The sequence below is a fragment of the Bemisia tabaci genome, chromosome 1, assembly GCF_918797505.1.
Source record: "Bemisia tabaci chromosome 1, PGI_BMITA_v3".
Lineage (NCBI taxonomy): Eukaryota > Metazoa > Arthropoda > Insecta > Hemiptera > Aleyrodidae > Bemisia > Bemisia tabaci.
In genome coordinates this window covers 83119883-83139079 of record NC_092793.1, presented here as the reverse complement: position 1 = coordinate 83139079, position 19197 = coordinate 83119883, and the positions used below count along the sequence as shown (strand labels likewise).

The 19197-nt window shown below is 42.1% G+C and overlaps 2 protein-coding genes across 10 annotated transcripts in view; one reads left to right on the top strand and one right to left on the bottom strand.

Moving 5' to 3' along the window:
- Positions 1 to 5944, bottom strand: part of LOC109043973 (ATP-dependent DNA/RNA helicase DHX36) — a 122020-nt gene extending 116076 nt beyond the window's left edge. The window contains exons 1-2 of the mRNA XM_072306310.1: positions 5724 to 5944; positions 3449 to 3586 (exon numbers count right to left, since the gene is read on the bottom strand). Of these exons, the coding sequence (XP_072162411.1) occupies positions 3449 to 3586; positions 5724 to 5838 (253 nt within the window). The 5' untranslated portion in view covers positions 5839 to 5944. The remainder of the gene's footprint in view (positions 1 to 3448; positions 3587 to 5723) is intronic.
- A 9252-nt stretch (positions 5945 to 15196) lies between these two features.
- Positions 15197 to 19197, top strand: part of Set2 (SET domain containing 2) — a 106499-nt gene continuing 102498 nt past the window's right edge. For 5 of the 9 annotated variants that reach the window (XM_019061392.2, XM_019061388.2, XM_072306306.1 and 2 more), the window contains exon 1: positions 15235 to 15511. The gene's annotated coding sequence lies outside the window, so the exon portion shown is untranslated. Of the gene's footprint in view, positions 15512 to 19197 lie in introns of all 9 variants that reach the window. The other 4 variants (XM_019061393.2, XM_019061391.2, XM_072306309.1 and 1 more) reach the window with 2 other exon arrangements.

The window sequence follows — 19197 nt, the reverse complement described above, 5'->3', positions numbered from 1 at the left end:
TTCTTTTGAAATTTTCAAGGGATTATTACCCCCTCCCTCTCTCTCCTTTTTTTAAATTTTTTTAGAAACATACCTACTAATTTTGTGATAAGATCTCATAGGCTGGGTGAAAGTTTTACACTTTTTGAGGGTTGTCTGTGGTTTAAAGTCTACTTCAATCTGTACAAATTTGGTCTCCATAATCTGCTTACCAACATTACATTTGCAGTTACTTAAAAAAAAGTAAGGCAGTGCGGTTATAATTGTGATAAAAAAAATGTTAAGCGGTACAGTCAGATTTGCAGTAAAAACAAGGTGAACAGTGTGGTCTTGATTGCGGTAAAAAGCGAAATCAGGGTTTGCCTGAAATGGTGTTTGACAAATCTGGTTTTGCCGGAAATAATGTGTGGCAAACCTAGTTTTGCCTTAAAGGGCGTTTGGCAAACCTAGGTTTGCATGAAAATCGGGGTTGGCCGGTAACAAACACAAAGTTCCTATAGTTTTAATTCATTTGCACATAGTTCCTTTTCACATAAATACGTCTAATTAATTAACTAGGAATTTCTTCATAAAAAAGGAATGAATGCCTCTGGTATGCAGCAGGATTGTGGACAGAATTGTTATGCATACAAAAATCTATACTTTTTTCCGCTACAATATCCATTTTTGGCCTTCATTTGCCTTCATCGCGTTTGAAACAGAAGGGAACCAAGCCACATCAGATATACCAAATTTAATTTTTTCAGGAAAACGATTGTGCCAATTTCTGAGCAGTTCAGTGATTTTGTGTAAAGAATGGAGCACATTCCTTAAAATTTTCGAAGGAATCCACACAACCGCACTCTTGTAAAAAGTGACTTTGCCCGTTGAGGCTATTCGAGTACTGCATAATGCACCCCGAGGGGGGGGGGGGGGTCTAAACTTGTCTCTTGAAGCTTTTAGAAAGGGGAGGGGGACCAAGACAAGTCTTACATAGGCTTTAAAAAAAAGGCTACTTGTGTAAAAAATAAAAAAACTTTATCAGTGTTATGAGCTGTAAAACCCTGCCTTTTCAAAACAAGACTTGTTGGTGCCACAAAATTTTGCCACCGTCCCGCCGTGCTGGCACCACGTACCGATAGCGCACGCATTTCTAGACAATTTTTCAATAAAATGCTTCTTTTCTCTGCCAAAGAGCCATGCACAAAAAGGGCCAAAAACGGCCCATTTTTGGGCCCTCGAAATTGGGGTCGAAGTGAGGTTTTTTTTCATCCATAGGGTGACCCTTTACACATACTAAAATTTCAGATTGAGTATACGCACCGTTTTCGAGTTATGGGGGGGCAAAGTCCCCGATTTTCACCCATTTTTGCAGGTGTTTTAATGTCGAACTCCGGCTGTTACGAGGTACCAGATCTAGATATTGAAGCGCGGTTTGCGGTGATTTGTTCTGCTATTCCTGTAGTATTTTTCCACATCTTTCACAAAGCCCCAAATGGTTTTTCGGGGGGCGGGGAGGGGGGCTTTATTCATACTATCATGACAGTTAGCGCAACTTACTGACTTTACTTTGTTCTCTTCTCTCCACGCCGAGGTCACGATGGTATTTTCCGTTGGGGATTTTTCTTCTTCTTCACATTTTACCATTTTTCATGTCCTCCCCCTTTTTCCCTTTTTTACTTCCTCCCCCGCAATCCAAACACTTCCTCTCAAGTGCTTCTTCCTGTAAGGCAGATACGACGGGGTCATAAATGGGGGATTCTTTTCCTTTCATTACGATTGATAAACTTTGACCCAACTTACTTCTCCCTTACAGGGCCCTCCTTACCCCTGTATTATCCCCTCCCCCCTGCCTGCTCCACGCCGCGCTCTGCTCCGAAGTATATTGCTCCCTCCGCAGCAGAAATGACAATGTTTCTCGCAAATAATGTTTTACTTATGTTCAGGTACTGAAATACTGAATACATGGGAGCCACCCTCCTACTCTTCTCCATTATTTCCCCTCTTCTTCCTCTTCCCCTTCCCCTCTTGTTTGTCCCTCTTTTGCCTTGTTCTCTTTACTTTTCACTTTTCTTCTACTTTTTACTCCTTTTTTGTGGGAGTAATATGGTCATGCGAAGAGAAAGTGGAAGAGAATGCACCTTGGAAAGAATAAATCAAACATAGAAGTGGAAAGAGAAACGTGAAAAATATGAATAAGAAACAATTCTTCACAGGAAAAATCGTCATTTCTGCTGCGGAGGGAGGAAAATACTTCAAGTAAAGTGGAGCGGGCAGGGGGGGGGGGGGGATAATACAGGGGTAAGGAGGGCCCTGTAAGGGAGAAGTAAGTTGGGTCAAAGTTTATCAATCGTAATGAAAGGAAAAGAATCCCCCATTTATGACCCCGTCGTATCTGCCTTACAGGAAGAAGCACTTGAGAGGAAGTGTTTGGATTGCGGGGGAGGAAGTAAAAAAGGGAAAAGAGGGGGAGGACATGAAAAATGGTAAAATGTGAAGAAGAAGAAAAATCCCCAACGGAAAATACCATCGTGACCTCGGCGTGGAGAGAAGAGAACAAAGTAAAGTCAGTAAGTTGCGCTAACTGTCATGATAGTATGAATAAAGCCCCCCTCCCCGCCCCCCGAAAAACCATTTGGGGCTTTGTGAAAGATGTGGAAAAATACTACAGGAATAGCAGAACAAATCACCGCAAACCGCGCTTCAATATCTAGATCTGGTACCTCGTAACAGCCGGAGTTCGACATTAAAACACCTGCAAAAATGGGTGAAAATCGGGGACTTTGCCCCCCCATAACTCGAAAACGGTGCGTATACTCAATCTGAAATTTTAGTATGTGTAAAGGGTCACCCTATGGATGAAAAAAAACCTCACTTCGACCCCAATTTCGAGGGCCCAAAAATGGGCCACTTTGTGCATGGCTCTTTCATCAAAATACCTTTACAAAAGCCCTAAATTTATTCTAGCTCTTTGACCAGGCTTTCTCCACTTTTATCTGAAAAAATGAGGGGGGGGGGGTTCCCGGCCAATCTTACGAAATTTAAAAGGGGAGGGGGGTCAGAGATTTCTTACAAATACCTCACAGGGAGGGAGGGGGGTCAAAAAGTTGGCAAAAATGCCTTCCATAATACTTGAACGGCCCCTTAAATTTGGCAATGGCTGATGTGGCTCACCTAGTTCCTTTCAGCTACACGCTATCCATATATCAATATTCGTTCTTCCAGAATGAAATTTGTTAATCCCTAAAACTTCTAGAATTATTTAATTAAGAGAACTTTCTTAATAACTTAATGCTAAGGCTCTTTTTTCTGCTTCAGACAATTATATTACTGCAAAAGAGGAAATGCAACTCAGTTTAGCCGAGGCTCACAGTAAAGGAAGGAATATTAGAGGTTTTCTTTCAAAATAACTTTCGCAAATTCTGTTCAAATTAATTTAACTATTTAAGTGCTAACGTTGATATGACAACTAAAAGATTTGTTAACTTACCGAGTTCTTTCCCCCTTAGTCCAGAGGGAGGTTTGATTTTACTTTTCCTATTTTGATCAGTAGGTTGAGAGGGACCAGTTCCAAGGGAGGCTATCTGGTATGCGTCCGTTTGAGATGAATGTGCTTCCTCTGAATAGGCTAAGAAGCAGGAAAATAATCATAAATCATAATTCATGCGGATCAAGGGTAAAATTTGAGGCTGGAGATTAGAGGGTTAAGTAACTATAACAGAATTTTTTTCTTGGTTATTTGGGTTTGCACGAGTTTAATATTCTTTAATGATGAATTGATTCATAAGATATCATAATCAATCCGGAAGAATCCAAAATTAGTTGGGAAACCTCTGGCCATCTTTGGGGGTAAATTGGGGCCCCATGATCTTGAAAGTTGAGGTTTCTGACCAAATTTTACATTGGTTCCATCAAAATTAGAAAGAATCATAAACGAGAAATCTCAACCATGATTGACACCTGAACCTGTTTTCTTTAAACTTACTTATGAATAATGCAGCCGAAAGCGCACTTGGAATTGCTGATATTTCCAGCATAGTTTAGAAGATAAATAAGTCACTGTCTCCCTCTTCTTAACTATCAAACCTCTTTATGACCGTTATGAGAATGTCAGGTCCATGCATTAAATATTTAAAATTTATGGTGATCCAAACGAAATAAGGGATACCTACCAGAAAAGTTGCATATTAAGTGATCTTTAGGATGAAGTCTTTAACATTTTCATTTGCTCTTGCCCTGCTGCATCATTTAATCCTTACTTAGCTCTTTGATTTCTAAGTTCTGACTGAAGTTAACATCACGAGTATAGTGTTAGAGTCTTCAAGAATCGACCTACTCATTGCAATCAACTTCTGGGTGAACTCCCTCTTTATTTTTCGGAAAAAAGGATTGAAGCCGGTTTTGAAAGGTGCAATATACATGCTACATCACAGTCTACCTGGTCCCTTAATTATCGCAAAGCATTCTTTCATAAGGTGATTTTGTATATTTTTTATTTTATATATTTATCAAAATAGGGGACTACAATCTTATGTATTAACCCTAATTAACTTTACTTAACATGAGGATTTGACAGTTGCTTTTCAGACCCAAATATCAAGGCGATAGAGAATTGTGCTTATACTTCAAGTACCACTTAGGGATGTCGATACTTATCCGATACTTGCAAAGTATCGATACTTTCGATCGATACTTAACGATACTCGGCATCGATACTCCACGATATCGATACCATGCAGTATCGATGCCAAGACCCCAGTATCGACACTTAATCTGATTTGGCCATGAAGAAGGCCTCTTTTTCTTTTTTAAAAAATTCTCTCCCCACTATTTCACCTTCATGATACACTGTGACAAACGACAGAGTAATCAAGTTTCTCAAGATGATAATACTTCAATAAAAATGTTAAAAGCTCAGTTCGATAACTGTAGTTAAGGGCTCAAAATAGTTGACTAAAGACGCGAACAGGGCTTTTTCGAGAGAGGCGTAAATCTGGCGGAATTTAACAGCCGACAGACATACGCACACTCAGAATCACAGCATAATACAGAAATAGTATCGATGGTATCGATACCTCATAAGTATCAATACTTCAGCTCGATGCTCGATACCGGTATCGATACTTCCCTGAGTATCGACATCCCTAGTACCACTTCTATAGTAATCCTGCGCTTTTCCCGAAAATATATAATACAATCTAGACCGCATGTTAGGATTTTGGCGAGACGATAGGTAACCAGGATTGCAACTGGTATCATCCAGCCATTCCTTCGTCCCTGGTCCAGCTATGCTGCCATCAGTCTTGAGTGCCAGATGTCAGATGTTTTCAAGATGGATGGTAACAAACGCCGTTTTGTGCAGAGGCCGAAATTTGTCATCTGCAATTGCAAACCGAAAGTAAACAAAGGTCAACTTATCTGACGACACCTCTAGCTGTCTTACCCCTCTCGCCTAAGGTCGGGCCTGGCGCACAGTCTAGATTGTGTTATAAGTCAATGGCTTTCTCCAGGTTGAGTTACCCTATCCCCCCTCAATCTCTGTTGTACAACCAGCCATGGAAACCGTTGTTTAAGATCATCCGACATCAGCCACCCAGCCCCCGAGGCCCTTGAACCTGAGGTCTTCTGATCATAAAGCCAGCACTACAACCACTGCACCACACCTAAAAGTGGTTGAAAAAACTCTAAAATCTCAAGACCTGAAAAACCTGATGCTTCAAACCTGCTTGCACAGAGTATACACGACATGAACTTCGAAGACTCACCGAACAGTGTATGATCACCCTCATGTTTAACTCTGGCCCTGTTTTGAGAAATAATGTCATTTACATGTTTGTTCTGCCTGAGGGCGGCTCGGAATCTACCTCCTCTTCTCATCATTGATAGGTATTCGAGAGCGATAAAATAAGAAAAACAACACTTAAAACAGTTGAAGACAGAGCAGAATGATTCGTGCACGGTTAAATCTGAATAGATTATTAATGTTATCTACCTTGCTAACAGACTAGAGTACGATGTAGAGTCAGGGACCAGTTCTATAGGACCCTGCCCTGGACTCCCGTAAGAGTCAATGTAAAAATTCGTGAGCAGGTACTAGTGCTACTATCTCGCGTAGGATCCTCGCAACTCACTGCTGTTATCAGTTGCTGGACTTAGAGTACCTGTATAGGGAGAGTAGCGACAGATCTGAAACTCCGAAAGTCCATCAGGCCTTCACCGATGCCTCCGCGAATAAAGTTAGGGCCCAAAAGGGCAGCCAACCTATGAATTTCGAATGTCCAGAGCGATTTACAAATACAATTGTTACGAACCGTCGTTTAGAAAGCATGTATTTGGCTTACTTTTTGCATAAATTTACTTATTTTTGCGAAAGAACGCTCATTTATGTACATTCTTAGCCATCTTGGTTAGAATTGAAATCTGTAGGCTGGCAGTGAAATTTTGTGTGTTAGAAGTTGCTCAGAAGGGTGGCTGCACTTTTGGGCCCTAAGCCCTCCATGAACCGATCTGTCGCTACTCTCCCTATACAGGTACTCTAGCTGGACTTCATTAAAATCCGTAGGATCGCGTACAACTGCAAAAAATCGAATTTTTCACCATATTGTAGTGCGCGGGGAGTCCGGCCCAAACGAAAGGGGTCGAAAAACGCCAAAAATATACTTATTTTTCAAGAATTCAGCCGCCTTGTGTGTTATTTTTCAATCTCCGGCTTAACCTCACTTTTGGAGCGGGCGATGGACAGAGACAAGAGACCCTCCACTAGTAACTTGGCTATGGTGGAAGCTTTTACTTTCGGGACTTCAGCATTCTACTGTTGACTTACCTACATGGTTGATGTTCAAAAACGTGTTGGCAGTTTCGTTTCGCAAACAAGCCGAAAATGGCCGACGTTTGGGAAAGTTGTTTGGCTTATGACGTCATCCGAAGCTCATCATCGACCATGTAGGTAAGTCAACAGCCGAAAATAGGGTGATGACTGTTGCTCGCTCATAATTGTCCATAAGGAATTGTTGAAACCCCGAAAGTAAAAGCTTCCACCTGTCGCTAGGAGGCCAGTGGAGGGTCTCTTGTCTCTGGCGATGGATGAGTCGAGGTTCGGGGGGAAGGATCCTCTGAGTTGACTAGGATCCTACGCGAGAATGCGCTGCAATCACCCGCTCACAACAGAACGGCGTCCTATAGAACTCGTCCCTGGTAGAGTACGTACCAGCGTATCCGATTGCGCATAGACCAACACACCCGGGCCTCCCGCCTTCCGCGGAACAAAAGGGTGCCGCAAAACTAGTTCGAGCCACCGCCGCGCCGCCGCAGCGCTGCCTACCGTCAATTACATCACCCTACACCCGCTTACATTGTACCCCACAACTATTCGGCTTTTCTCCGTAAATTCTCCCCTATACCTTCACCCTCCCTATTTCCTTGTAAAAATACGTCAACTAGGGGGACCATAACCCGGAAAAAATCTTTTCCTAGCCGAATTACCCCCTTCAGATTCCCCTTCCCATGCATGGTACTCACCGGAATGGCCAATTTCAAAAGCCCATAAAAAAAATTTACACGTACGATTGAGATGAGACATTTTCTAGGCACCCACTGCATCAGTAGGTATCGGAAAATGTCAAAATTTCCGTGGCGAAAATTCCCCTTTTATCGGAAAAGCCCCCATCAGATCGGCTCTTCATTCGATGCAGTCACACCGGATTTTCAATTTTCAAGAGCCCAAAAAAAAAATTGACACCTACGATTGAGATGAGAATATCCTAGGCACCCACTGTCTCCCTAGGTATCGGAAAATGTCAAAATTTCCGTGGCGAAAATTACCCTTCTACCGGAAAAACCCCCATCAGATCCTCTCATCGGCTCTTCGTTCGATGCAGTCACTCCGGATTTTCAAATTTCAAGAGCCCATAAAAAAAATTGACACGTACGATTGAGATGAGACATTTTTGAGGCACCCACTGCATCCCTAGGTATCGGAAAATGTCAAAATTTCCGTGGAGAAAATTCCCCTTCTACCGGAAAAGCCCCCACCAGATCGGCTCTTTCTTCCTTTAAATGAAGAGAGCGCAGGCGGCTGGATCAGATTGTGTATTTTAAGTCCCTTGGTTCGGTCATCGTATTCTGAAGTGAAACTGAAAGAGTCGCCGTTTACAAGATCGCAACTCACTTAGGAGCCCCCTGAACCCTAAGGAACCAAACCCGGGGTATCAGCCCCTACATTTTCCGATACCTACGGATGCAGTGGGTGCCTAGAAAATGTCTCATCTCAATCGTACTTGTCAATTTTTTTTTTTATGGGCTCTTGAAAGAGGTTGTTCCAAAAACGCCGATTTTGGCCCCCCCCTGGATTTGGCCCAAACTTTGCTCAGATGTTGTACTAAGTGTCCCCGATGCTTGGGCAAAATTTCAGCCCCCTCGGATAATTAGGGGGTAGGGGGCAGGGGGGCAAAGTTGCAATTTTTTTAAAACTTTAAAAATCGATATCTCGCGAACGCTTTGAGTGTAAGTGTTGCGGTTTGCGCTAAAAAACGTCAAAAAATATTCTCTACAAGAATATTAATGCTGTTTGCAAGGTTGCGTAATTTATCGCGGTCATAAATCGATTTTTTCAATTTTGAAGGTTCGACTTTTTTTCGTTTTTCGTCTCTCCTCTCTTTGGAATCGTTGCTACGTGAATAAAAACCTGTTGAGGTGATTCTCCATGAAATTCTGCATCTACCACACATTGTTTGATCTTGGGGAAACGATTCGTTCGTGAGTTATAGCGATTTTTCTGCGCGTTATCGGTTACGCGCGGGCGGTTTATGGGCGGCGCTCCATCCCTCGCGGGCAAGGCAGAGGTTGTTTCACCGCTAGGGCCTTATATTCATGCTGTAGGCTGTAATTATCGATATTTTCTCCTCCCCCCACCCTTCCCCTGCAATACATATTTGTTTAATACTTCGTTAAACAGGGTATCCCAGACCACCCGTAACAGGTCTTTTTCTCGGTCGGTTTAGGTAGTACGAAGTGGGGGGCCGCGGGATTGAACAGGGAATTGACCCCAAGGAATCCGAATTTCACGGTCCCGAAACCCCCCATGCCCCCTTGTGAGGTAAAGAGGGGGTCACGATCCCCAAAGTCGGGAGACATTGTGCCTCCCCCTTTTACCCCCCGAGGGTGGCTAGGGGGGCATCGGGACCATGAAATTCGGATTCCTTGGGGTCAATTCCCTATTCAATCCCGCGGCCCCCCACTTCGTACTACCTAAACCAACCGAGAAAAAGACCTGTTACGGGTGGTCAGGGATACTCTGTATAACGAAGTATTAAACAAATATGTATTGCAGGGGAAGGGTGGGGGGAGGAGAAAATATCGATAATTACAGCGTACAGCATGAATATAAGGCCCTAGCGGTGAAACAACCTCTGCTTTGCCCGCGCGGAATGGAGCGCCGCCGATAAGCCGCCCGCGCGTAACCGATAACGCGCAGAAAAATCGCTATAACTCAAGAACGAATCGTTTCCCCAAGATCAAACAATATGTGGTAGATGCAGAATTTCATGGAGAATCACCTCAACAGGTTTTTATTCTCGTAGCAACGATTCCAAAGAGAGGAGAGACGAAAAACGAAAAAAAGTCGAACCTTCAAAATCGAAAAAATCGATTTATGACCGCGATAAATTACGCAACCTTGCAAACAGCATTAATATTCTTGTAGAGAATATTTTTTGACGTTTTTTAGCGCAAACCGCAACACTTACACTCAAAGCGTTCGCGAGATATCGATTTTTAAAGTTTTAAAAAAATTGCAACTTTGCCCCCCTGCCCCCTCCCCCCTAATTATCCGAGGGGGCTGAAATTTTGCCCAAGCATCGGGGACACTTAGTACAACATCTGAGCAAAGTTTGGGCCAAATCCAGGGGGGGGCCAAAATCGGCGTTTTTGGAACAACCTCTTTGAAAATCCGGAGTGACTGCATCGAACGAAGAGCCGATGAGAGGAACTGATGGGGGTCTTTCCGGTAGAAGGGTAATTTTCGCCACGGAAATTTTGACATATTCCGATACCTAGGGATGCAGTGGGTGCCTAGAAAATGTCTCATCTCAATCGTACGTGTCAATCTTTTTTATGGGCTCTTGAAATTTGAAAATCCGGAGTGACTGCATCGAACGAAGAGCCGATGAGAGGATCTGATGGGGGTCTTTCCGGTAGAAGGGTAATTTTCGCCACGGAAATTTTGACATTTTCCGAAACCTAGGGAGACAGTGGGTGCCTAGAAAATGTCTCATCTCAATCGTAGGTATCAATTTTTTTTATGGGCTCTTGAAATTTGGAAATCCGGAGTGACTGCATCGAACGAAGAGCCGATGAGAGGATCTGATGGGGGTTTTTCCGGTAGAAGGGGAATCTTTGCCACGGAAATTTTGACATTTTCCGATACCTAGGGAGACAGTGGGTGCCTAGAAAATGTCTCATCTCAATCGTAGGTATCAATTTTTTTTATGGGCTCTTGAAATTTGAAAATCCGGAGTGACTGCATCGAACGAAGAGCCGATGAGAGGATCTGATGGGGGTCTTTCCGGTAGAAGGGTAATTTTCGCCACGGAAATTTTGACATTTTCCGAAACCTAGGGAGACAGTGGGTGCCTAGAAAATGTCTCATCTCAATCGTAGGTATCAATTTTTTTTATGGGCTCTTGAAATTTGAAAATCCGGAGTGACTGCATCGAACGAAGAGCCGATGAGAGGATCTGATGGGGGTCTTTCCGGTAGAAGGGTAATTTTCGCCACGGAAATTTTGACATTTTCCGATACCTAGGGATGCAGTGGGTGCCTAGAAAATGTCTCATCTCAATCGTAGGTATCAATTTTTTTATGGGCTCTTGAAAATTGAAAATCCGGAGTGACTGCATCGAACGAAGAGCCGATCTGATGGGGGCTTTTCTGGTAAAAGGGGAATTTTCGCCACGGAAATTTTGACATTTTCCGATACCTAGGGATGCAGTGGGTGCCTAGAAAATGTCTCATCTCAATCGTGTACGTGTAAATTTTTTTTATGGGCTTTTGAAATTGGCCATTCCGGTGAGTACCGTGCATGGGAAGGGGAATCTGAAGGGGGTAATTCGGCTAGGAAAAGATTTTCCTCGGGTTATGGTCTCCCTAGTTGACGTATTTTTACAAGTAAATAGGGAGGGTGAAGGTATAGGGGAGAATTTACGGAGAAAATCCGAATAGTTGTGGGGTACAATGTAAGCGGGTGTAGGGTGATGTAATTGACGGTAGGCAGCGCTGCGGCGGCGCGGCGGTGGCTAGAACTAGTTTTGCGGCACCCTTTTGTTCCGCGGAAGGCGGGAGGCCCGGGTCTGTTGGTCTATGCGCAATCGGATACGAGTCGGATAGATTCAGCCCGGTAAAGTACTACGTTGTCTGTGGCTATGGATTTTCGATACTTCAAATAGGTGAGATTGTATCGATTTGATCGATATCGATAGGTTCAACATGTAATCATGTAAACATAGCTTCAAAAGTCAATTGAGTAATCTGAGGAAACGGGGTTTTTCTGATAAATTTTTGATTTTCATGCGTACCAGCTGGCATCGCAAGGTGAAATAGTTGGGAATCTTCTCATTTTCAGCTTTTCCGACTGAAACACTGATAGTTTCGTTTGAGGTTATGTTCTATTGTTCTGAACCAAACGATACATCGAACCACTATCAAAAACGATCTATTGCTTTACTTTCCGATTGATATTCCTAAACTTTTTGTTTGAGGTTATGTTCTATTGTTTTAAACCAAACGATACATCAAACTACATCAAACTAGAGTACCTTTATAGACAGAGTATGGCCATTCGTATCTTTTTACTACAGGAAAACTGTTCCGCTTTTTGGTTGGTCAACGAGTTTTTAGGCTTCATGATGCTCTTAGGGCCGTAAATAAACAAACAAGATGGCGACTCACCGTAACATCGATAAGAAGCTAAATTTGACAAAAATTTCAATTATACGGCAGTAACAATTTAAACTAGCATACCTACGAATAACACACGATAAAAACACGAAAACTATTGTTAAATCGCCTTTCACCTTTATCACAGGAGGATGTAAGATGTAGAGTCCCTTTATACCCAGAGTTAAGACAACTCACTTTTGGTTCGGCTGAAAGTGGCCTAAAAAAAAAATCCAATTCTGATTGGTTCTCGCTCATGGAGGCCGAAACGAGTGCACCAAGATGGCGGTACCTCGAATGTGAACAAGAATAATGAAAATATCACCTAATTGTGGTTTATCAAGAGTAAATTGTCATTTCCATCGGTCCAAAATGAAAAGAGAATAAGAAATTATTCACAAACCAATCTCATTTTCTTTTTAATTGATCAATTTGTTGATGTTGTTGTTTTTGTGTGACAGACATCGCAGGATTCCTCATCCTCATCCCTCAATATCGTTCGTTTGGGTGCACTCGTTTCGGCCTCCATGGCCAGCCAAGGCCGGCTGTCAGTCAGCTGATAATCGAGTTGTCTTAACTCTGGGTATAAAGGGACTCTAGTAAGATGTGCAGTGCATTAGAGTCCCTTTATACCCAGAGTTAAGACAACTCGATTATCAGCTGACTGGCAGCCGGCCTTGGCTGGCCATGGAGGCCGAAACGAGTGCACCAAAACGAACGATATTGAGGGATAAGGATCAGGAATCCTGCGATGTCTGTCAAACAAAAACAACAACATCAACAAATTGATTAATTAAAAAGAAAATGAGATTGGTTTGTGAATAATTTCTTAATCTATTTTCATTTTGGACCGATGGAAATAACAATTTACTCTTGATAAACCAAAATTAGGTAATATTTTCATTATTCTTGTTCACATTCGAGGTACCGCCATCTTGGTGCACTCGTTTCGGCCTCCATGAGCGAGAACCAATCAGAATTGGATTTTTTTTTAGGCCACTTTCAGCCCAACCAAAAGTGAGTTGTCTTAACTCTGGGTATAAAGGGACTCTACAGTGCATAACCTCAATCTTGCTTGCTGATAACCATAGAGTACAATAGAGTCGCAAAGTACTGGAGCGCCGATGAAGCCAATCCATTAACAGGCGTTTCCGAGCCGCGTGTGCTCCGAAAATTGTGAACCATTTGTGAACCCAACGGCATTTTGTAACACGGCGGCTTATGGAGAAATCAAGAATTGCTTGTGTTTTTTAGGTATTTTATAATTCAATCAGCATTAATTTTTGCAAATTTTGCTATTTAAAGGTAGTCAAAGCCATAATGAATCCATTGATGTATATTACTCCTGGATAATATTCATATTGGGATTTAATTTCTGACTTATACCAAGTGTGAACCAACCGGCATTTCTTATCACGGCGGCTTACGGGAAAAGCAACGACTGCCTGTGTTTTTTCGACATTTTTTAATTCCATCGATATTAATTTGTGCAAATTTTGCTATAATTAGATAGTCAAAGCCATAATGAATCCATTGATGTATATTACTCCTGGATAATATTCATACAGGGATTTAATTTCTGACTTATACCATGTGTGAACCAACCGGAATTTTTTAACACGGTGGCTTATGGAGAAATCAAGGACTGCTTGTGTTTTTTCGACTTTTTTAAATTCCATCGGTATTAATTTGTACAAATTTTGCTTTAAAAATAGATATCCAAAGCCATAATGAATCCATTAATGTATGTTACTCCTGGATAATCTATACTATAAGCTCCAAGACCTCCTAATTTTGCGAAACTGGTGACGCTTAGTTCCAGCGTTCTACCGGGCCGATTTTCATGATTTTTGCGGCTATCGACGGGCAATTGTCTCTAGATAAGCCAACTCTTTTCAGATTTTCAAAATATGGCCCAGGTTTTTTTAAATTACGTGGTAAAGTTGCGAATTCTCCCATTTAAACAATGTAAATTTATAATTTTTGTCATAGTTCGTTTGAGCGTTCTACCGGGCCGATTTCCATGATTTTTGCGTAGATCGACAGGTAATTGGCCCTAGATGAGCCCGCTCTAATTAGATTTTGGAAATAGGACCCAGGTTTTTTTAAAATCACGTTATAAAAGTGAGTGAATTTACAGAATGCTCCGGGACTGCTACCGCTATGCGCGGGAGGATGCGCAGTGGTCGAAGAGGTTGCGCAGTGGATGTGTAGCCTGCGCATCAGCTCTATACTTATCTACACAAGATTCTGAGCGGTGGCCGAGTCGGCTAAGACGTCGAATGCGTCCACTTTGACTACGATGTGGGTTCGATTCCCGACTTTTGATACATTTAATTATTACCTGATTATCATTGTTCGTTGTTTTACTGCAATACTTCATCAAGCAGTCATTCTAAAACGCTTTCTTTTGACTTCAAAAAATTATTTTTTTCTTTATTCATCAAAACCAAAAATTATTTCATTCTACAAGTAAAGTATACATCATATCGTAATTTTTTAGGGGGAAAATAAACCTAACACTGAAAGGAGGGTAAAAATAGGGCCGCGAAGCGGCCCATTGATGGCGCGGAGCGCCTTCAGGGGGTTGGGCCGCGTAGCGGCCAGGGGGCGTAGCCCCCTAGTATTCATATATGGACTCAATTTCAGACTTATTATTACCGGCCTACTTGGCTGGTTCAATGTGTGTGGACCTAGCCGACGAACGGAGCCGAGTCGGGAGTGGGGAGGTGGGGAGCGCTGAGCGCGAGTCTCTGCGTATGCGTCGTCGCTAGTCGCCGCACACTAGTCTCCGGAGAACTGGACAAAACAGCCTCGAAAAGTGACTTTAACGGCGATCCAGTACTTTGCGACTCTATTGTACTCTATGCTGATAACTGATAACAGCCATCTAAGAGGAGCAGCGTAGAGTCCCTTTATACTGAGAGTCAAGACAATTTGAATCCATTTCTGATTGGTTCCCGTATTTTAGGCCTTCTCAGTGTCACAAACGGGAATAAAGATTACATTTTCACCAATTGCAAAGATTATAATCTGGAATGGACCGAGGAATTTCGGGTTCGACAAGGAACAAACGGAATGAAAGAAGGAACGGAGAAAGGAATTTGAGAATGGGCCGATCAAAGATTACGAAAAACGTTCAATTTCTGTAATCTTTATTCCCGTTTGTGACATCCATGAGCTGAATTGTCTTGACTCTAAAGGGACTCTAGTCCATGGCAGCGTGTCAGCTAGTGTCAGCCTATTCGCTCGCGACCAATGAAAAACCGGAACAGAAATGGCCACACTCTGTCCATAAAGGTACTCTACATCAAACCACTATCGAATAAAAGAAGATCGCGAAGAAACAAAAACCGTGCAACCCCAGCACTGTGTGCATCGACCATCGAGCTGCAGCAATGCCAAGGCTGCAGGCTGTGCTGGCTGCGGGAAGTCAACGGGCAATTGAATTAATTTCTCGAGTAAGAAATCCCACATTTCCTTGAAATTTAAGTGTCTAGTTCTGAATTTCAGTAAGTATTAATCAGTCGATATCAATTTTAAGATGTGTTCCCTGCGATGATAAAAGTTTACACGCGTATCACGCCTGTATCTGGAGATTTTCCAAATTTTCTTTACCAAGGTTCGTATAATGAAGTCTCACCAATTTCCATGATCCAAATCTATCTAGACATTCAGACGTCTGGGAAATAGGACCTAAGGCCTTGGGTCGATCAACCACCCCTTCTATGCATACCTAGTAGCAAGGAGCATCCTCACCTCACTAATCCTCTAATCCATTCCAATGTTCGGTTTGCATTCAGATGTGATAGAAGTTGCATTTATTTCTGTTCTAACTGCATGGTATTTGTACTGACTGATCTTACTGTAGTCAGGATGATTCAGAATCTACTGAGTTTTCACATTGTGTAACCTCTAAGATCAAACTTTAACCTATGTGGTTGGCATCCGAAACCACTCATCCGTGCGCCTGTTTTTAACCCTCCCAACCTAAACTTGTCAGGTCTGAAGCCCGCTTGTACTCAATGGACTCTATTCAGTTTCTCGTAATTTTGACGGAGCCTGATCATTGAGAGTACAAATAGATGTCAGCTAGATCTTACTCTCTAAATTGCATTTTCTCTACAGAGTACATAGAGTCGCAATGTAATTTGGAGAGCTGGCGCCACTTTTAAGCATTTTACAGGTCCCGAATTCTAAGACTTCTGTGTGACGCTGGGTCACTTTTTCGATACATGATTGATTGTTTGCGATACATGGGTACCCGACCATCCGAAGTTAACGAAGAAGATAGGAACTACCCCGAATTCCACACTGCCATTTTGGATCAAATGTGTATCGAAAAAGTGGCCCGAGCTCAGTGCACACTGGGCTCGAAACTTGTCATGTAGAACATGGCGCCAGCTCTCCCATTTACTTTATGACTATGTACTCTATGATTTCTCCTTAAGAAAAGTAGGTAGGTTGACGAGAGAACTTCTCAGTCTAGAACCTTTGCACTCCAAATCAGAATACACCTGCTGCCTCTGATTTCCCAGTCTGAAAGGACCCTACAACAAAACGGCCAAATCGGCCTAAACACGGAATCGTACGATTTTCTCAGGGATGATAGAGGGTCTTCCCAGACACTCAAAACTGGTCATGTTTTTTGCCTAACCCCCAGGGAAAAGGGGGGAGAGGGGGTCAAAGTCAAAACCTTTAAATTAGCATAACTTCTCAACGGTTTGTCGTAGAAAGATGATCTTGGTGTCAAAATTTCCAGAAAAATGAGAGCTTTCAGAATATATGTATGAAATTAATTAAATTTTACAATTTGACCCACTTTTGGGGCATTTTACAAGGTCCCCCTTTCGTAAATTTTCGTTTTTTCAGATTTTCGGTTGTTCGGTTCGCACGGATCAAGACAAAAACAATTTCAAATGAAAGTAGAACGTTTAAGCTTTAAAACAAGCCCAAGATCATCTTGGGGAAACGATTAGAAGCGGAGTTATGAGTCTTCAAAGTTGACGCGGCGCGCGGGAACCTTGTATGTTCCGAGTCTCAAGGTCACCTGCGCGCCCCGGATTGCCTGCAGGTTGCAAGTTTTTGTGTTTTTATGCTTCTGTAGGTCATTTTTAATGTAAATCATTCAATGAAGATAGAATAATCGAAATTTTTTAATTTTACGGGAGGAGCGAGAGGGGGCTTAGAGTATCAACCATTATGTCCATCATACCTCATTAAACATTTGCTGACGATGACGATTCTGCTCTTATAATTTAGAAGAAACCATGGACCCTCAGTTCAAATATACATAATGCTCCATACAGAACTGAACCATTTAGAAATTATAACCCATTGATGCCAAATTTTGGGGTACCCCTAATTTTAAATTTTTTTTACTTGAGCTATAAGCTACAGCGCTTGACGGAACTCTTTTGGTAAAGCCAAATAGTTTCTCGTAGAAGCAGACGAGCTTTGAGCTTCAAGACAAGTCTCAGTTATTCTTAAGGGAGCTATTTGAAACGCAGTTAAAATTGTTCGACGTTAATGTGGTGTACCTCGCCGAAGGCCCATTGTGTAAAATTAAAAAATTTCGATTATTCTATCTTCATTGAATGATTTACATTAAAAATGACCTACAGAAGCATAAAAACACAAAAACTTGCAACCTGCAGGCAATCCAGGGCGCGCAGGTGACCTTGAGACTCGGAACATACAAGGTTCCCGCGCGCCGCGTCAACTTTGAAGACTCATAACTCCGCTTCTAATCGTTTCCCCAAGATGATCTTGGGCTTGTTTTAAAGCTTAAACGCTCTACTTTCATTTGAAATTGTTTTTGATTTGATCCGTGCGAACCGAACAACCGAAAATCTGAAAAAACGAAAATTTACGAAAGGGGGACCTTGTAAAATGCCCCAAAAGTGGGTCAAATTGTAAAATTTAATTAATTTCATACATATATTCCAAGATCATCTTTCTACGACAAACCGTTGAGAAGTTATGCTAATTTAAAGGTTTTGACTTTGACCCCCTCTCCCCCCTTTTCCCTGGGGGTTAGGCAAAAAACATGACCAGTTTTGAGTGTCTGGGAAGACCCTCTATCATCCCTGAGAAAATCGTACGATTCCGTGTTTAGGCCGATTTGGCCGTTTTGTTGTAGGGTCCTTTGCTTACTTTTTAGCCTTTATTGTCTGCAAGATTGTTGCATTTCGCTAGCTCCTTAAAGTGGCACAAGCAATTTTTCTCTCATGTAGGCCTCCCAGTAGTGTAACCCATGGCTGCTAGTTGAGGGTATGCATTTAAAAGGATATTCTCAAGTTTCTACTGTACATGAGCTGAACTTCACTCCAGTAGAAAGGCATCCACAACTTCTAGTCTTTAATCAGAAGTTAGAACATTCTTGGCATAACTGCTATTTATTTATGGATATGAATGGATTGGAACTTGAAAATATTGACTCGGGACCTGTCAAATCACTGAACCTATTCTTCTGTAGGGATGGATAGTTATTGATCATGAATTTGAATCCTCTTAACCTAACTTTGTCAATTAGAGATAAAGTTAGAATTTGTGTCCTCAAATAATCGTAGATCCCTGCAAAAAATCTGGGCATATTTGCATACTTGGAACGTGAACTAGGATGGACTCATGTCACATAAGTAAACTGCACCATTCATCAAAAATGTATGTATGCCAACCAGGGGGGGAACTTTGCGCCTCTGGAAATTGCACCTAACCTGTCACTAGTCATCACATAAGGTTCGCGGAATAGCGCCTCCTGGTTAATGTGTCTAATGCAACGTTGAATGACGTGTTGTTTGTCTGTCTGAATTTCTGATTGGTTGCTCAACCTGAAAATCCGGATTTCAAAGGGTGACAAATCCGGAGGCTGACTCCGGAATTTAATGTTCGCACCATTAAGTCTGGTTCTAGTACCTACCTCTAGTTCATAGCATAGAATATTAACTAAGTAGCTGAGCTGGAGAATGATCGTGGTGAAGTAGCAGTACAGTTAGCAGTTTTAATTATTATTATTTAATTTTAAGCTTGACCGTAATTTCCGTAATTTAAAAGGTTCTGCAGAGAGAAAGTCTCATTCTAGAATTTGGACGAAAATGAAAAGCCAGCTTCGTTTTGAAATAACACTTAAGGTTACGCATTTTTTTTTCTTCCTGAGCCCGGGGCTCAAATTTCTACTTCTTTTTTTCTTCTTTCGATGGACTTGAGGGGAGGGAGAAAGATGACGAATTAAATTATAGGATGAAATAGGTGTAGGTAGGAACCTAAAATAGTGTTATGTATTCTCGGTCCCTATACCCTAAACCC